At 30.1% G+C, this 19,514-nt stretch overlaps 1 protein-coding gene and 1 long non-coding RNA gene across 5 annotated transcripts in view; one reads left to right on the top strand and one right to left on the bottom strand.

Annotated features, from left to right (window-relative positions):
• Positions 1–19,514, top strand: part of CaMKII (Calcium/calmodulin-dependent protein kinase II) — a 46,369-nt gene that overhangs the window by 16,430 nt on the left and 10,425 nt on the right. For 2 of the 4 annotated variants that reach the window (XM_040722224.2, XM_040722225.2), the window contains exons 9-13: positions 16,629–16,661; positions 16,807–16,887; positions 16,944–17,019; positions 17,188–17,282; positions 18,276–18,396. In XM_040722224.2, the coding sequence (XP_040578158.1) occupies positions 16,629–16,661; positions 16,807–16,887; positions 16,944–17,019; positions 17,188–17,282; positions 18,276–18,396 (406 nt within the window). The remainder of the gene's footprint in view (positions 1–16,628; positions 16,662–16,806; positions 16,888–16,943; positions 17,020–17,187; positions 17,283–18,275; positions 18,397–19,514) is intronic. The other 2 variants (XM_071892304.1, XM_071892303.1) reach the window with 1 other exon arrangement.
• On the bottom strand, positions 8,474–16,809 carry LOC139906844 (uncharacterized). The gene is made up of 2 exons (XR_011782880.1): positions 9,227–16,809; positions 8,474–9,164 (listed from the first exon to the last, which is right to left on the bottom strand). It is a non-coding gene; the product is annotated as an uncharacterized lncRNA (long non-coding RNA).

Genomic DNA, 19,514 nt, shown 5'->3' with positions numbered 1-19,514 from the left:
GATTCATGAACGTTTTTTTAATTTGTTCACAAGAGAAAATAATTTTCTAATAGTGGACCCTAAATTTTGGAAGAACAGAAAAGATTACAAGGACATGAATACGAAGATAGCCAAGACTCACTGCCATATAGTAGTGCAACAGAGAGGGTACTGGGAATAATTATTGATTACTGCAGTAGTAATATCACCCAAAGCAGCAAACATGAATAGTATGAAGTTGTTGATGAACTTAGGCAAAATAGATTCAAGTAGCAATATCACTGGGAAGGTACTCGAAGATTGTCATTAAGGAATTGTATATGTAAAAAATTTAATTTTTTGGTTGTCTTAGCATGTGGAATATTGAATTTTTCGACTGAAAATAAGCAGTTCTGAATTCTAATATTATAAAAAAGAAATTGGTACCATGGTCATCTTTTTAGCCATAACTTAACATGAGGTGTTACTTTTATTTATTTTTATTTTTTTGTAATGCAGAAGATCCGAGAGGGTTGATTTAATATTTCACATAAGCCCAAAAACATTATAAATCTATATAAAATATCAAACATACGAAGTATCGTTAAAGATAAAAAACTTTTGTAAAAATTGAACGAGTCTATTAGAAAGCCTCAATTACTTAAGGTATATAATGTATTTCAACTTAACTTACTAATTTATAATAATTGATTATATTGAAATACCTTTTTCTAGTGATATTCATTTTATAATTTAGATTGATTCTTGTAAAATATTCGATTTTTATTTGTTTATTTAAATAAAAAGCAATAAAGTTAAATATGAAAAAATGGATTTACAATAGATAAAATTATAAAGCCAAATGGAGGGACGATAAGAAACTTTGGATCTTGGACACTTTCCCGAAAACATTTTTACCGAACAGACACATTATCGAGAAAATTAATAAATATATTTGATGATGATTCATGCTGCAATACTACGTAATTATAATTATCATTCACGATTCCTCAAATTTAAGAGATAAAATGTTTAAATATTTGCCACGGATTGCTATGATTAATCATCGTCTCAAAAATGATAATTATCAAGATGTGTTAACTTGCACTATGATTTATTATGTGATTGTCATAATTTTTGTTACAAAAGTTCTAATAGTGGTTCTGATCCAACTGTTAATGCATCGTGTAATTGAAATGAATCAATTATTTGTTAATGAACAATTTATCATTCAATTTGGGGCAAACAGTTAAACAGTTTACCTTTTAAAATTGGAGTAATATGAATGAATTTCTGGATTGTAATTAGAAAAGGAAAAAAAGTTGGTACTTGCAATCTTTTTCTTTTTTTGAAAATTCTTTAATAGATTGTCTTGGTGTTAAGAGTAGAATTCCCGCTTATCTTTGCATAATAAAATAATATATATATAATAAATAAACATTCTATAATATTTTTCTACACTAACGCTATTTTAAATGTAGAAGATTTTTCTTTTTATAGGAGTAGTTCAACTTCTCCCCCCAAAAATATGTAATAAGAAATTGATGGTCAATAGAGTCTTAATTTAGTAATACCATAAGTTTTGTGCCTGATTTCTCCTCGTATTCTACAAAAATCCAATCCCTACTCATAACTAATGTTTTTGCTGATCATTCTAATAAACTGCCTCTAAATATTGTTCAGTGTAATTTTTTTTCTTTATTATAAACCAGATTTTACAACTATTAAGCATATTTTATTTCATAGCAACAACATATACTCCATATAGTTTCTTCATTAGTTGTAAATTTATTGTGTTGAAACTTCTCTTTATGAAATCAATAGCTCTATTTGCTCTTTCCATAATATTATTTATATGCATACTGAATCACAAGTTAGAAGAAGTCAGTACTCCGAGATTATTAAATATTTTCTCATTCCTTACATCCTTCAAAATAATTATCCTGCTATGAAATACCATTAAAGTACTCTCCAGATTTACGGAGATAATTTATTCGTTACCCCAACTTCATAAATCCCAAAAAATCATGTTTAGCATCCTTTTTTGAATGACCAAGTAGCTTAGTTATGATTTTTTTTACGCTTCTTTATTTTATATATACATACTGGTAGCTTTAATTATTCAAACTCTTTGAGTGAGGGAGTAATGCAGATTGGTAACTCAAATTTGTATTATTCTTTCACATTCATTAGAAGGGAGTTTAATTTATGTCCCTATTACTAAATACTGGACCTCAGATTTCTACACATATCATTTATGTAACCTAAAAATAAAGTTGGATATTAAGATAGATTATAACATATATCATGTGTTTACACTATATCCATAAATATAAATTTTTGTTACTGACAAATATTCAACTGGTTTCTTATAACTTTGTATAATATCATCTTCAAACCTTAACTATTATACCTTTCAAAACAAAGAGGTTATGTCTTTTGAAATGTGTCATGTATGTAGGAGTGCAAATGCAATGATAGATGTCATTTTTGTAGAATGAAAAATACAAACTGAACATTTTAAAACACTGAACCTCTTTCTTCTGAAAGGGAATTTTGTTTTTTAATTGAAGAGTATAATATGCAAAGTTATTATTAATGAATTGCATAGCCAGATGTGGCAACCTACCTTAAGACGCTCCCCTGAGGAACATAAGATAGACCATTTTAGAATACAATCCAGTTTCATTAATCAATACTTTTTGTTCAAGAGTTTTTCAATAAAGCGATATACAATGAAAAAGCTTAAGATATTATCCTGTACATAGCAACTTATGTTCCAGGCCCTTATACGATACTTTTTCATATCTCTTACAAAAGTCAATGTAACTAATATAAGTGTCCAGAGAGGGGCCTTTACTTCTTACTATCTAATCCCAGTATGCTAAAACGCACATAAATTCTCAGTTTGAAATCCATATTGCTTAGGAGGTATTAGATTGTTGTCATCAAATAATTTCTTCATCTCTATTACTAACTTTTCCATTAATCAGGAACTTGGCACATAATGGATATTGCTCTGCAATTGTTAACAACCAAAGGATTTTTTTATGTAAATGAATAACATTGGTGCATTTCCAATCAAAATGTACAAAACCTTCTTGCATTAATTTGTTAAAGATCATGGTGAGGGAAAAACATATCTGTCTCTGTAAATAAACTAATACAGAATATATCACATGGCACATAGCACGAAATCATTATAATATTGTCAACCCGCCAATCTTATTGCGATAGTTTGTCAACGAAATTTTTATAAGTCAATTTATATTTGAATAATATATACACAATGTGAAAGGTTGAGAAGACCAATAGATACTAATGAAATTTTTTCCGGGTATTTCTTGTATGGCTGTTCGTCAAACTCTTCAGGAGTCAAAGACATAGATAGTTGTAGGAAGATTGTTTCATTAAAATATGACAGATTACTTCACACTACACTAGGATGGAAAACTTATCCCGAAAATATCTAGTAGAAAGTATTATGGCACTTCTTTTTGGTGGTCCATAATATGAAGAAGGAAAAATATTGGTGTACCCTTCATAGAAATTTCCACTTGAGTAATATTATAGTTCAATGCTGTATTAGAACTGATAGAAACGTAGGCTCTCACAGTCAACATTACATTCATAGTACTTGATACCACATCGATCAAGAAAATCATCAATATGGATCCTGTGAAGCTAAATGAGGAAAAATATAGAGAAATATGTTCTACTTCAACTGTCGTCATAACATATTAAAGACAATAATTGGGGGTGCATGGCAGGCTGTTTTGGGCAAAGTTAATAGTCCTGACGTTCCAATGTTCAACAATTTGAACGAAATGCGAGGAAAATTGTATTAGGACCACCAAAAGTTCTCGGCTAAGTTGAAAAATACGTAAGACCGAAGATGACGACCACAATTATAACGTTAGCAATTTTCTGGAGGAAGTAAGTTCATGGGTATATCACTAATAAGTGGGAAGCTATGTATGATCCTGCATGGTGAGGGAAATCTTACAAATATCCATTGGACCAAGAAAAGGTGCCATTTAACCAGATAGTAGATGCCCAAGAACACAATTTAACACAAGTTCCTAGGTTTAATATATACAAGCCATTTGGTGAGCACTACAACTGCTGCTGATGCACCTATCCATAACCTCCAGCATATGAAGAACATACTACAATACAAGTAGCATGACTATGAACTGGCAATATCTATTCCCAAGAAAATGAAAAACCACTGCTAGTATCTGACCAAAAAACATGTGCAATTCATCTTGTTTAGTTCCCATACAACATGAACAAGTCTGCAAAGGAGAAGCAAGAAGTTAAGCTATCAGAAATAAAGAGACCTGAGAGTTACATCGAAGCAGTATTTCCTGTCATCTGCGGTTCCCACAGATTCTTGGAGGGAAATGTGTCCGGCTTACTACTCTTGCTGATACCTTGTATTATTATGACAGCTACAGGAAACCAGAAGTTTGTCAGGTCAGTAAAAGTAACCAATGACGGAAATGAAGAAAGTTGTAAAACTGATGAGTGACATTGCGACTCCAATCACAACTGAGCCAGAGGAGAGAAGATGCTTAGTAAAATTGTAGAGTACGACAAGAAAGTCGTAGTGAACAAGTGATAGTGGATATATTAGTATCAACCTATCTGACAAGCTAATTTTTGTTTATTTTTTATTAATTCATTTGTATGTTTGTGCATTAAAAATAGTCGAAAATTTCACAAATATTTACCCATTCATGTTCAATAACATTTTATTAGCTTTCATTTTGTACCATTTTTAATGCAGTATCACCAACTTCTGGGTAAATAAAATGAAAACAAAAGTAAAATATCTTGAATTTTTCAGCATTTATGAGAAATGTCAACAAAAAATATAATGGGTCTTGTGGCAGCCATAATCAATACGTTGCACCTCTGCTAAATCAAAGTTATTTGTATATTTTCTTATTTTCGAGATTGGAGAATAGGAAAAATATCAGTATGTATATGTTTGATGAAAAGAGTAAAATTTGAAGAGGTCTACCTATGTTCAAGATTTATTTAAGGAGTTTGAATATGTGTTTGATTAAGGTAAGAAGCTCCAATCAAAGAAGAATGACCTTGTAAAAATAGTTCTCAACGGTAATGCAGAACCATTTTGAAGTTCTAGCAATAGTTTAAGCTTTGAAAGAGATGTTAAAAAGAAAGTTGGATGAGAAGAATGAAATTATTTAGAAAATTACAAAACCTACAGAATGGGATCACCCAATTATCGTTGTTGAAAAGAAAAGTGGTTGAATTTGTTTGTGTTACTTGATATAGAAGATCTATCCAACTCCATGTTGCATTATTAAAAATAAGAGATTAAAATAAACTCAAACAATGATTTGTCCTTAAAGACGAAATCTGATGTGACATCTGATGATCCAGTAGAATGTTATCGTATTATTCGTAACATTACAGATGTATTGATTGTGAAAATTTGACACTGCATAAGATGTAAAAAATCCAATACTGATTTTTTGCGAGAAATTGAGATGTAAATTGGGCAACGAGCGTGTGATCAGTTATGAGGAAAACAACCAAATCGAAGCTCATATATTCATTTACGAAATAACGTCAGCTGTCAAAGATGCTAAAATCAATCTGAGCTTACATTTGAATTTTATAAATAGTTTTCATTTTATTTGGCTGAAATTTTACTACTGTTTTATGAAAAAGTAATGGCTCTAGGATTTATTACCGACTTCGCTTCAGAATGCACAATTGTTTTAATTTCCAAAAAGGGAAAAGATCCAAGCTATCTTAAGAATTGCGTCCTCTTATGATACAAAATTCCATCGATAAAATTTATTTATACATCCTCGCAAATTGTATTAAAAAGTGTTAAATACCGAAAAAAGTGGACTTATACATTCTCCAAGAGTTATGACCTATGAAGATAAGGAGAATCGAAGGAAAATACTTCTAACTTGATCACCCATTGAAAGATTTGTCCGGATTCAGTATTCCACTAGGGACAACAGGATGCAAATTCATCCAAGAAAAACTACCAGGCTTCATAAGGAAGTAGTGTGGACTCCTTCCTTGGGAAGGAGATTCCAACATAAAAGCAATGAAAAGATCCATTTATGCAGTGTAGGGAATTTAATATTTCAAATATAATTAATAAATATTAATTTTGAATTTGTACAAAGAGCGATATTGTGAGATTAATTATTACGGAGTATGACGGCATGAAATGGACATTCTTACACAATATTACGATAATGTTGCTTATTTGCAATAACACAACTATAAAAATGGGATTACGAAAAACATACAAATTGGAACAAAAATCCTTGAACATACCAATTTTTTAAATGTGTCTTTTTAAAAATTAAATACTTTGCTATAATATAAACTATTATATTTCTTATGAATATGGATGATAAATAAGTTTTTATTAGGATATAAATGAGTGTCGTTTTTCATCTTTTTTCAACCTTAAAATGCAAAAATGTCGAGTTCAGAACAAGATACAAAATCAATAAAAACACTTTTATATCATTTTTGTAAATCCGACTTTTAATTTTATGATTGCTTTTAGGGTAAAAAATGAGTTTAAACGATAATAGTCCCAAATTAATATAATTCCAGATATTTAAGAATTCAAACGACTGAAAGAAAAACTGAAAACAGTTTTAGATTAATTTTATAATTAACTTCAATTCATTTTTACAAAATTTGTGTTCCCAGTGTTATAAATTCAATATATATAATGATTTTATAACTATTTTTGCTTTCCCTTTTGACAGTCGAGGTTGATATTGGATTAAAAATCTAATAGTATTATACACTTTTACCTAGTCATATGGGCTTTTTTCATACGTTCAAAAATGGGCTCTAACTTCAAATATGTTTATGTGTTATAGATAAGTGTTAAGAATGCTTAATACACAACATGAAGGTACATCTACCGTGAAATGTCTACCTAAATGCCTATAATAGATTTTAAAAAATATAGGTGATTTTAAAAAGTCGTCTTATATTACCCTAGTTAAATCTTTCATATTTTTTACTAACAGTTATCACATGGAAATAAAGTACAATGAAAAGATTCCTTATGTTTTTATCAATTTATTTTGTCCGTAAAAAAAATACAAAAAATGCTATACAAGACAGATTTACGTAAATGAAACTTTTGCAGTTCGTTTCCACTTTTGAAATGGCTCCGGGTAAATTAGATTCAAGGTCAATCAGCCGGTTTTGTGATTTGATTTGGATATCAGTCATGCTCGAAAACGTCAACTCTCAGAGGTACATTGATAAATATGCAACTAATAGTGTGAGTGCTGCCACAGCAACAAGAGTATACAAGCCATGTAAGTGACCCAGAATACCTTGGAGCTTTTCTCCTCAAAAAAAAAAAAAAATTAATTGCTTTATATTATAGCTAAACTAAAGAATAAACAACTTAATAAGATTTTCCGTAAAAAAAAAGTCGATTCTGATTTATTTTTCATTTTAACTTTCTTGTGGAATATTAAATAAATAAATAATAAAAAAGGTTTTTATGAAAAAATATTTAAAAATAACATGTATGCAGTTAAACTTTAGCTTGAAAAAAAAAAAAAAAAAAAAAAAAAAAAAATCGGCGAAACAGTGAGTAAGATATGGGCCTATTTAAAATCTTAACCCGTAGGTAGTGCTCACATATTTAAAAACTTTAATAATTTATTATAGAGGTCATAATTATGATTGAAAAATGATTTTGGAATCAAATTATAATTATTCGGTGTGAGGAGCTTGAATTTGATGGTATAACCAGTGTAAAACTAAGGAAAAACAATGATTTTCAATGTTTTTATGTTAAATTAACACTAAATTGCATTTAGAAAAATTTACTTTTTTTGTCCACTAGAGGCTGTATTCGCTATTATTTCTACCTTGAATTAAGAGAACAGCAAGCGTAGCTACTTTCTAGAAACTAGAATACATTTATGTATTAATTAAGCTCTGCAACTTTTCATCTCCCCAGACTCATTTTAGAGAGAAGGGAAGTTCTTGAGAATCTGCTAGTCAGTTCCCCTGTGAACACTTGAGGGCTGAGCTGCCCAATGTTGGATACCTTGTTCAACATTTCTTTCTTCAAATTTGTTTTGGAGGAGTTCCATTCTTAGCAGGATGTATAGAGTTTAGATAATCAAGTTAAGGAAGGAGGTTTATCCCTTTCCTCCTTTCCTTTGGAGTCCAAAAATAAGAATTGGGTGCATGCAAAAAGAAAGATGAGGAGGAAAAAGCGTGCAAGGAGAAGGGGGGAGAAAGACTTTTGGTATCATTATTTAAAATACTCATGTGATTATCAGCTGCCTACTTTATTAATATTTTTGAGGGTATAACGAAAGTATTTATTAGAAAAATGTTAAATAAAGATATACTACTTAGACGGTTTTTATCCGTTACAGTAGATTTGAAAACGTGACACTTCATGAAATTGTATTTCATTTTGAACCATACTCTCAGAATAATAACTAATGAAACGACAAAGTAGAGTATTTTGAAATATATTTGAAGCTCCAAGTTTAAAAAGTAGGCTTAAATTAAATATAATCTGTATACTAAATAATAAACCATCATACATTTATGTTAAATATACAAGATTAAACAATTGTAATCATATAACTAATTATAACAATAAATTATATTTACAGAATATTGAAATAATAGATTGATCCAAATAATATTTTCTTGTTCTGACATGAATTCAGTTAAATTTGTCATAACTTTAAGTTGCTAAACACAAGCCAGATGTGGAGTTTAATCAAAAAGATCCTCGCCCTTTTTTCCTAATGTGGAAGCTGCTATATACAATTGTGCACATGGTAAATATATCTCAACGGATGAGATCTAAATAATTATTAATGATAAAGTAAATGTCAAATCATAAAATTAGACAATAAATATACTAATAAAAAAATGTTAGAAATAAATCCATCTTAAAGATTTAAAGCAAAAGCTAATTATGTTGTAATGTCCTGCGATATTACTCCTTATTAAGAGCATCAAAAAAGATATTTTCACCGTCATTTATGATTGTATAACAACATACTAATTATTGCTAATTATAATGCTACACCCAATGTAACTACCCCCGTTGTTGTGACCATTTAAGCAGTTGTTTTTGCCTTTTATGAGTTTTCTGAACACTCTTTCTTGGAGCTTATCAACCATAGCTAATCCTTAAGTGATAAAAAAGTAATATTTATTGACTATGTAATATTGAAAAACCTAATGATCATACCCAAGTCTTTAAGGGGAGAAACTAATGTCGGACAAACTATTTGCGACCCATCCAAAGCTACTACTTCCGTTTTTGTGACTTTAAGCACTTTTTTTTTTGCCATTTTAAGAGCTGTGTATCATAGTTCTTGATAATTTTACCTAAAATAGAATCATATTTTATTATTTGATTTAAAAAAATTGAATACTTACTGTTGTATGGTACAAAATTCAGAGTTCCATTTCGTTATTTGGTATGGATGACTCTAATCATGCTGAAAATTATCTTAACTTCACAATTTACAATGGGGGTATTTCTATAAATGACATCATTACCAACATCCTCTATTAATTTTATGATGGTTCTTCGGGAACAGAAGAACTTACCCGTGTATTTCTCCATAAATTTTTTGAACGTAAGATGATTAGGAATGGATACGGTTATGTTACATGCAATAAGCATCTTTGTGAGATCAAAGTGAAAATCTGACTTGATGTATTCATCGTTAACTGGATTTTATAGATGAATATCCATACTCTTGTTATGAGATGAGGATAATGAGTTGCGTGTAATTCTAGACATTGGATTAAAGGCACATTTATATCGATAAATCCGACAAGCCATCTGTTTCTCATCCGGTAAGTATTTTTCAAATTCCTGGACCTCCATTTTCAGAAATACAGAGAGAAGGTGACGTTACTTTAGGCATTTTATTCAGTTCTCTATCGACTATCAGTATTTAATATTATATTAATATTGAATAACATAGGTAGGAATGATAACGTTCTTGATAGAAGAAGATATATATTATTTAATCAATGATGCCATAAGTTTTTCTTCTTTTCACCTCGAACGCTTTTGTATTCTTAACAAAATTATCAACCTTAGATATAACTGATATGTAATTGTGACCCTCCGTAATGTGTGATGTCATGGCCAACACCTATGAATTAATATAATTTCATTTAGATATCTTTCCTCCCGCCTCCTACTTTGATATTTCTCTTTAGGAATCTGGTCGCTTTGGGCGAGGTTCTCATGTCTCACTAGATGGATATTATTTACTTTTATGGAGGAATTGCTCATTGTACAGATGCCCCTTAACATCAAGCTCTATGTTCAGGACTTCCAGCTTGTAAATCATGATCGTCCATAGGCTCAAGATTACAGAAGTTGTTCTGGATCTTGTCTGGAGTTATCATATACTCCAAATATTACTGTGAGGAGCCAGAACTGAGGAGTGCCATAAAGAGACAGAAATTACGAATAAAAAACCTCGTTATGGTGTTTTCATCCTCAATAAACAGCTCCTCCATTGAAACTCTCGAGTCATTTCCTACTGAAGTCAACTCAACTCCACTTCATTTCCTTCTCCAAGAAAATTATTATATGGATTTTAGTCCTTCAGTGTCTTTGACGTCAAAAACGAACAAATCTCTGATTTATAACCCACTGATATTCATTCAATTGATAAGACTTATTTCATGGTTCAAAGCTGTGGAGTTTGAGTAAGGAGTAGGAAAATATATACAAACTCTGACTCTGGCTACAAAAGTTATTATAAGTTATGTAAACAATACCTATTAATAAGTATTACCTTGAGTGTTCGTAAAGTTTTTTTCTAAATGGTTATAAATTATAGTTATTTAGTACTATTAATTTATGAAACTTTAAAGTTAGCTCATATATAAGTTTAGTTCACAAATTTCCAACGTACTTTATAGTCTATATAATCACAATTCCCGAACATTTCGAAAGTCTAAACTCATCGCTACTACCCCTGCTAGTTCATTACTTAATTTTGTGAGTAGTCAATGTCATCGGAGTAAAGAGTAACTTTGCAGTGAGAGGTTGTATGTATTGTTGTTCCTCAGTTACGAGTCGATAAATTATGTTCAGAAACTTATGAATGTGTAAGCAAGAGATACATTTCATTTGCTATTTTTTGCGTGTACAACCACCTTTTATTATACTTTATTCATATTATTATCACAATCTCACAACACATTTATCATAATCTTAACTGTTAAAATTAAATTAATTCACGAGGAGGGGGTTTTCGTACACCGTTTGTTATTGGTTTTAATAAAATTAATTAATTCGGTTTTGGGGCCATTATAAATATAGCATAAACTGTTTACTCCAAAAATATTTTATGGTTCCCATATATCACTAAGGCCAAATGGTCCTCACTGCATTCATATTAAAAATGTCTCGTGGTCTCTAGTTCCCTTCCAAAAAAAAAAATGACTCCTCATGAGTCTTGCCGTGAATATTAACAAAAGAAAGTGTGCTGGTAATTACCCTATACTTTAACCAGTATAGAGAGAAATCCACCCAACCACACCCCAGAGAACTTAATAGCAGTGTAGCCTTGATTTTCATGTCCTCTGGTGCAATTTTTCTTTTTACCTGATCTACAATCCTCTAATTAAAAAAATTAACTGTTTCTAGTTCCATATTCTCTTCTTTATTCTTTTTTTTGTTTTGCTCCACTAAAACTTGCGCTCTCGAATTTTTCCCTAAAATTATAATTTGATATGTCATTAAAGACCTTATCCCACAAAATCTATTTTGTTCCTAATTGACGAGTCAGTTAGGCACGTAAGCCTTTCATTAGCTTTTACTGGTTCTTGCCATTCCATTATTGGTAGGGTTTTCATTGTTATTCCTCGGTTTACCTCTCAGTTTGGGCCTTCCCCTTCAATCTCTTTAATTGTATGACCTATTATCCTGTTCAATTGTTCTTGAAAATCCTACCCCACACCTACTCCCTTTCCATTAATCTCTTGAACCAATAAAATGGCATGACCTTCCAAAACTATTTGAAGGCGATCAATTCTGATCCACTGTACTTTTTGGGAGCTATTGTCCGCTTCCATTTAATTATCCTGGATGGTCCAGAAGGAATGGAAAAACTACTACAAACTTGTTCCATTCTCATAGAAAACTTATTTGAGAAGGGAGTGAACCTCAAAAGATGGCTGACTTTTGTTAAAGTAAGCGTGTTCCATATATAGATTCTAGTGGGGATATTTCTTCCAATTAGAGTTGCATATCTCGATATTGCATTCCTTTTTCTATGTTGGATTACTCTTTGGTTCTCAATTGTCACACTTTTGTTCAAGGTCATCATAATACCCAATATTTTAAGGAATGGAACCACTTCAAAGTTCTTAATACCACAGCTTGACACAATTTTTGACTTCTGAAAGTAAACTGTCAAATCTGAGCCCAGGGTGAATTCTTCAATAATTTATTGTGTACTTATTATAGATTATTTAATTTCCTCAACTGTACCAGAGTACATTGTTATCATATCAGCTGCGTAAAATTCGACTTTTTTATCCTTCGTTCCAAATCTCACACCTCTCATATTTTCACACGGGCTATAAATTAGATCTGTATTTAAAGTCTCTAGATTCAAATGACAAGTACTTAGGAGTTGAGTGTTTATTTATGTATATTAAGTTGCGTTACCTTTTATGCAAAGTCATTTTTTATATATTATCTTGTATATAATAGAATAAAAGAAGTAACTCATAAGGGTAAGAAGAGAATAATAATTCCTAAGTGCAAGAACATAATCATTGCAATTAATTACATATTATGGCACAGTGGGTAATTACTAATAATTACAGTTAAGAATCTTTAAAAACTTTAATTAAAAAAAAATACTAAGTGTATTTTAAGTTATAAAAATTGATAAGTGAAAATGGTTGGACGAGGTGATGACTTAAGGAAGCGATCACCTAGTAATAAGGCTCAAGTAACCAGAGCTGTTAATAGCATAAACAGTTTGTGTAAGTCCCTATTAGCTCGGAAAACATCTGAAGGTAAATTATTCCTAGATTAAGCAAGGATTCGTCTTTCAAAAAGCCTATGAATCATTGGAGGATCATTATATGGAATTGATGGACATAGATCCAGATCAAACAAATGAATACAATAGCCAATCGGAGGAATATAATACAAAATATCAAGAGACGCTGGATAAGCTTTTAGATACTATGTCTTTGAATGAGCAACCAGATGAACGAACTTTAAATAAACCACCCGAACCTTCTAGTGGCATTATCCATATTGACAACTCTTCACTACCTTTCAATCTAACAAAGGATCATAATTCTCATGAATAAGCTGAATGGGTAAAAAGTTTCAAGAATTACTATACTCAAAATTCAATTGATAAATTTCCCCCTGCATGTTCAACAAGAGAATTGATGCTAGTCTGAGAGCGAGAATAAGTCTTAATATACAAGGCGCTACTCCTGTTTTTTCTGAAGTTGAAGATGGATGTGTAAAAGCTTTAGAGGATGAATTTCTTTATCTGTACCCTCCATTCCAAAGAAGATTAGATTTTTTTCAATATTCCAAAGGATCTGGACAATCATGGGCCGATTTTGTTGCAAACTTGGAACAAGAAGGAGCACGGGCTAATCTATATGAGATTAATGTTGATGATCTCCACGTTTCGTTACGTTAATGGAACTACAGACAATGAACTAAGAAAAAAATTGCTAAGTTAAGGAAATCCCACCAGAGAAGAAGTCAAGCGCACAGGTCGTGTATACGAGGCAATTACATCATCTCAAATGTCAATTAATCCTATATCTCATACATCAAATAAGATGAAAAGTAACTTCTTCAAAAAGGATAAAATGTAAGAAAGATATGTAAGCGATGTGGAAGTACTAGTCATATCAAAGATTGCCCTCGTAGAGAATCAATTACATGTTGCAAATGTGGAAAACCAGGACATTTGTCTTCCTTTTGTCTTACTAAGACAAATCCAAATTCAAAATTTCATACAAAATCCAATAGTCGATATACCTCAAGAGTGAACAGTCCAGAACGTTATTCATCATCAAAAATTTATATTAATCATATCAAAGGATCGATGTCTTTGAAAAGGATGGAATTGAAAGTTGAATCTAGTCTCAAAGGATGCTTGAAACATTTTGAGAGTATGGCATTGCCGGACACAGGTTCAAGCAAGAGTATAATTTCCTATACTTATATAAGAGAAAATGGATTTCCTTACACTACCACAAATCAACGGTTGTTCAATGCAAGTAATTATCCTATAAAATGTGAGGGAATTGTTCAACTTGAAGTTAAACATTCAAGTGGAAAAAGTATTATGGTTGATGTTATAATTACATTGTCTATGAAAATAGAGTTTCTCATAGGTATAGATGATTTGAAAAGATTATCAGTCATCACGGAAGGGTTTCCAAATGTTTTAGTGAACAAAGTTCAATGCTTAAATAAAGATATGGATAAAATCAAGCAAGCAGTCAAGTCAGTTAAGTAAATCATCAAGAAAACTGACAAGACCAATATAGAAGCAGAATTATTTGCTTAGAGAAATACACCCACGGCAGATGGATTTAGTCCGGCGCAAATGATGTTCGGCAGAAGACCCCGTGGTTAATTACTAGCACTACCTAATGCTTATGAAAAAATTGAATCAAACGATGTTTATAAAAAATGAAAGAAAACAATAACTACCTAGAATTCAAACGGTGCTCTCTCTCAGAGTTCAAGATTGGGAACAATGTATTGGGACAAAAACCTATTTCCCAAACTTGGGACTCTGAAGCCGTGATCAAAGACATCTGAGATCATGGGAAAACATATATATTGATTAAGAACAAGCGTGAATTGATTCGAAATGGGAAGTTCCTAAGGCTAAACAAATCCGGGATATTATTTGAGAATCTCAAATCTGGAAAAGAAAACATGGAATATAGAATATTGAGGAAGAGTGATCGGAATAGAAAGAAAACTGTTAAATTTAATATTGATTTTTAATTGTGTATATATATATGCTTTTTTTTTTTTTTTTAAAGATTTAATGTCATTTAAAACCTTATGTATATTCCCTTAAAATCTTAGGAGGTGATGAAGAGTTGCGTGTTTATTTATGTTTTTTAAGTTGCGTTACATTTTATGCAAAGTCATTTCGAATATACTATCTTGTATATAATAGAATAAAAGAAGTAACTCAATAGGTAAAGAAGTGAATAATGATTCCTAAGTGCAAGAACCTAATCGCTGCAATTAATTACATATCAAATACTTATATAGGCTATTAAATATATTATTAAAAAATTGTCTGTTGGAGTCGATGACATTCCAAATACTGGAGTCAGAGTTAGGCACTTTATTTTCCGACTCTGCAGCCCTGCGTGCTGTATGGACTCTAGTATGTAATACATTATCATTGAAAAAGTGTAAGACAATCTTGGACTCTCAAGATAACGGGAACTTCTATTATTGATAATCACTAGTTTATTCGGCTGTTATATTCATATAATATAGTTCATTTGAATTAGATTGAAAATATAAGGGATTTTTTAAATTCAATAAAATTTCATCAAAGAACTTAATATCATTGCAATTTCAAAACTTAGTTAATTGGGAATTTTCTACTTAATTACTAAATTGCGTGTGACTAATTTGGAATATTAATTTCCTGAGAAAATTGTATCTCCACACAAATAAATTATTACCATCTTTAATTTCCTTTAACAGTTTTTAAAGTGCTTCTTAAAGTTGTTTTATAGTACAATATTTTTTTCAATAATGTCGTCAAAATAAGATATCTTAGAAATAAATTCAGCTTTACCACTGTGGATGACATTAGTGCCTTCTAATTTTATTTCTTCAGTAAAAAATGTCTCTATAATTAAAAATAATAGGAGTTATAAATAGTGACAAAGGAGAGAAAAACACTTGATCATAATGATGATAGGGAACAACTGTTGTGACAGTCCTTATTTAGGGTTGCAAAGAGTAGTACTGTCCAGTACAGTATCAGTCTAGTGGCCTGGTTTAGTCATAAAAGCTTGATGACGTCTCTCAAATTAATTTCTTCTTTTTTTAATCAGTTTTAGGACTGTCAGTTTTGTATAAAGTACATTAAATTAATTATTAAAGCTATAGAATCTATCCTTCAGTTCGTATTTGTACAAGAGTATTATGTTGTAAGTTTAATTCCAATAGCTAATTATTGATAAATATTATCATCCATTGATTCTTTCAATACTAATCTGATTAATTCATAAATTGGGCATTGTCGAGTGTTTTCGCTTACTGAATCGAATGGTTTTTGAATCACATGATTCAAATAGTTTGATTCTAGCCAGGGTCACAAAATTTTATTACAAATTATGAACTAAGAATAATTTTTGACGGGGATATATGTGGTCTTGAGCCTTCCTCCTCCCTTTCAAGTGGCTACGGGGTGTTTTAATGTATCCCTATCATTCTTCTTTTACCTTTGTTTCTTTAACTAAATAGATTAACTTTTATACAAAAAAATTAGAAATTTTCACAATTAACTATTTTTATAGTATAAAACAGCGACATCATAAATATTAAAAAAATATATATATATTCTTTATATTGCCTAAAGACGAAATAATCGGAGGTCTAAGGATTACATCTGGTACGTTTTAAAATAACTGCAACTGCAGACTAGTTTAGAAAGCAATAATAGATTGGAGTAGATACTCAAAGTCTTTGTATAAAAATAAGTTTTGCACGTTATATCGTTTAGTTTAGTTTTTTGTTTGTTTTTTTGGTTTTTTCAGATATGAAGTTAAGCCATGTTAAGAATAGTAGTTCTCTGCAAATTAGAAATTCTAACAGTCAAGGAGATCCAAATATATCTGGTAAATTAACGATTTCACACCTTCCCAATATTTTCACGCATATTTTTTTTTTTCAGCTAGGAAAAATGAAATTATTCGATGCACAGAACTTCTTTTAGAGGCTATAGGTAGCGGTGATTTCGAGTCTTTCACGTATGTCATATTTTTATTATTATATGGTAGTTTGTAATGTTTAATTTATTTTTATCTCATTCTATTTGTATTATAAATATAGGAAACAACTCTAATTATTCAAATATATATAGCTACATAAATGCAATTTATAGTTAATACCGATAAAATATATATTTATAATTTCAGACGACTATGTGATTCATCTTTGACTTCATTTGATCCAGAAGCCCTTGGCAACTTGGTGGAAGGATTAGAATATCATAAATTTTATTTTGATAACAGTAAGTTATTTATTTTGACCTATATATATATATACATTGCCGGTTTGTGCACTTGTTACACATTATTTTTCCATAATTTAATGGTATGTTAAAATATTTAGTTTTGCCATGAATATAATAGTATTTTTCAACTTCAACTAATATTTTTATTATTGGTTGTATGTTGGTCAATGGCATGACAGAAAAAGCTAATAAGGAAAAGAAAACAATCACTTTCATTTAGAAAAGCCAAATAAAATTATTTTTGATTATTTTACGCTCAACAAAGCTATTTTTTCTGTCTTATATTATTTTAGAGTTGTATAAAATATGACTTGCACTCGTGTGACTTTTTTTTTTGTGTTAGTAATGTGAAAATGTTTTTATTTTCTAAAGCTGTTATCAACCTTGAGGATCTGATGTTGATTATCAATTCTACTCTTCCAACAAGGACTTATAATTATCAATCCCCAACTAATCCTTCGTGCTATATTCATTCATAACAACACACAGTCGTGATTACTTATACTAAGATATTCTGTATTCAATAATTATTGAATAAGGACAAAAGAATGATGAATATCAGCTTTGAAAAATAAAAAAAAACTCTTCAGATTGGCAACTAGAAAAAAATAACGCACACCCTTAGCTCATATTCTATACAACTCTAATTATAGGCGCTATAAATTGTTAATAAAGATTGTGATAAATAATAGAGATATGTAGGGTTGCTACTTTTGTTGATGTAAATAAACACGACTGCAATTTCTATTTTCTCCGTTTTTTTATAATATGAATACTCAGGTCTATTATTGGAGAAGGTGAAAAGTTTAGAAAGATTTTAAAGTGTTGAAGCAATTTGCCACATTCCTAAAAGAAAGCTAAATTTCAAAAGTTGTGGAAAAATATGACAATGTAACTGAATGTTTGCAATGGTCAATTATATAGATTTGCTTGACCTTTTCAATAAAGTTTTTATGTACTTATACTAGATATTTTCCTTTTTTTTTCAAGTTTTAGGCAAAAATGAAGATTTTCGAACCACAAATATAAATATTATTAATCCTTTGGTACATCTCCTTGGAGAGGATTCTGCCGCCATTGCGTACATTCGTTTGACTCAATGTGTTGATAAGTTAGTATTTTTAAGAACTAATAAATATTTTTTAATACCATGCCAAAAGTGTGAAATGTTTAATAAAAGCAATGAATGAGCTATTGACAACAATTTATTAAGAACTTAATAAAATAACTAAGTACTTGTGATTTGGACAATTTTCTCTGAAAAATTGATATATTTTTCTCTAAATATATTTAATCCAAAATTATTCATTCCTATTTTTTTTGAATAACTAAAGTTCTAGCAATATGTTTTTTTTCGAAATTCAAAATTAGTTGTAAAAATATTATTATTATATTTTGAAAATAAATTTTAGAATTACTTTTTAGGGATTAAAAAATCTGGAAAGTAAAAAAAGCTAAATTGTTAAGAATAAAAAAAATTACATGAGGGATGACATTTTTAAATCAATATGTTAAGATATAAAATATTTCCTTTAAGGAACATTACCTAAATATTATAAATTATCTTCAACTAAGGCAATGGTTCTTATATAGGTCTGAATTATTTATATGGGAATGAATAAATTAAACGCATGCACAAATTATAATAATTATAAAATATACTGATTTATTTATTATTTTGGAGAGAGGTCTAATGGGGTCGGATCAAGAATGTAAAATTGTCTTTTTTTATATAAAGAACATTAAATATTTGCGGTAATCTCTCTCCCCAAATAAATAATTGATAATGGAGTGACGTAGCTCAATGGATAATGGACTTGGGAAAAATGATTCTCTTGAACTTAATATGCAAAGCTTCGTCGCTCAGTCGTTCCTAAAGAAGGAAATATACTCCATGTATATGGATTTCAAAGACAATTACTAGGTCAAATCGAGTCATAATACTCTCATGTTTAATTATACTTTATTAATGCAACTCTATTTGACCAATTCAAGGAACATATTGTATTTTTTTCAATTATTATATAGTTAGATGTAGGGGGAATTCTGACATAAAGTAATTAAGAAAAAAAATAGGTAGATATCTACTCTTCCGTTTTTAGGGACATTGGGACGTTTGCCCTAGACTCTTCACTTTAATGTACAAAATTATTAATCTAAGTATCAAATTTAACTAGAGGAATAAAATAAATTTATGAGTGCCAAAAGTATAGGTTTAAATGTGGCATT

This window comes from Lepeophtheirus salmonis, chromosome 12 (assembly GCF_016086655.4).
Source record: "Lepeophtheirus salmonis chromosome 12, UVic_Lsal_1.4, whole genome shotgun sequence".
NCBI classification, from domain to species: domain Eukaryota; kingdom Metazoa; phylum Arthropoda; class Copepoda; order Siphonostomatoida; family Caligidae; genus Lepeophtheirus; species Lepeophtheirus salmonis.
Note: the sequence above shows the minus strand (reverse complement) of the source record. Positions and strands in the feature narration are given on the sequence as shown.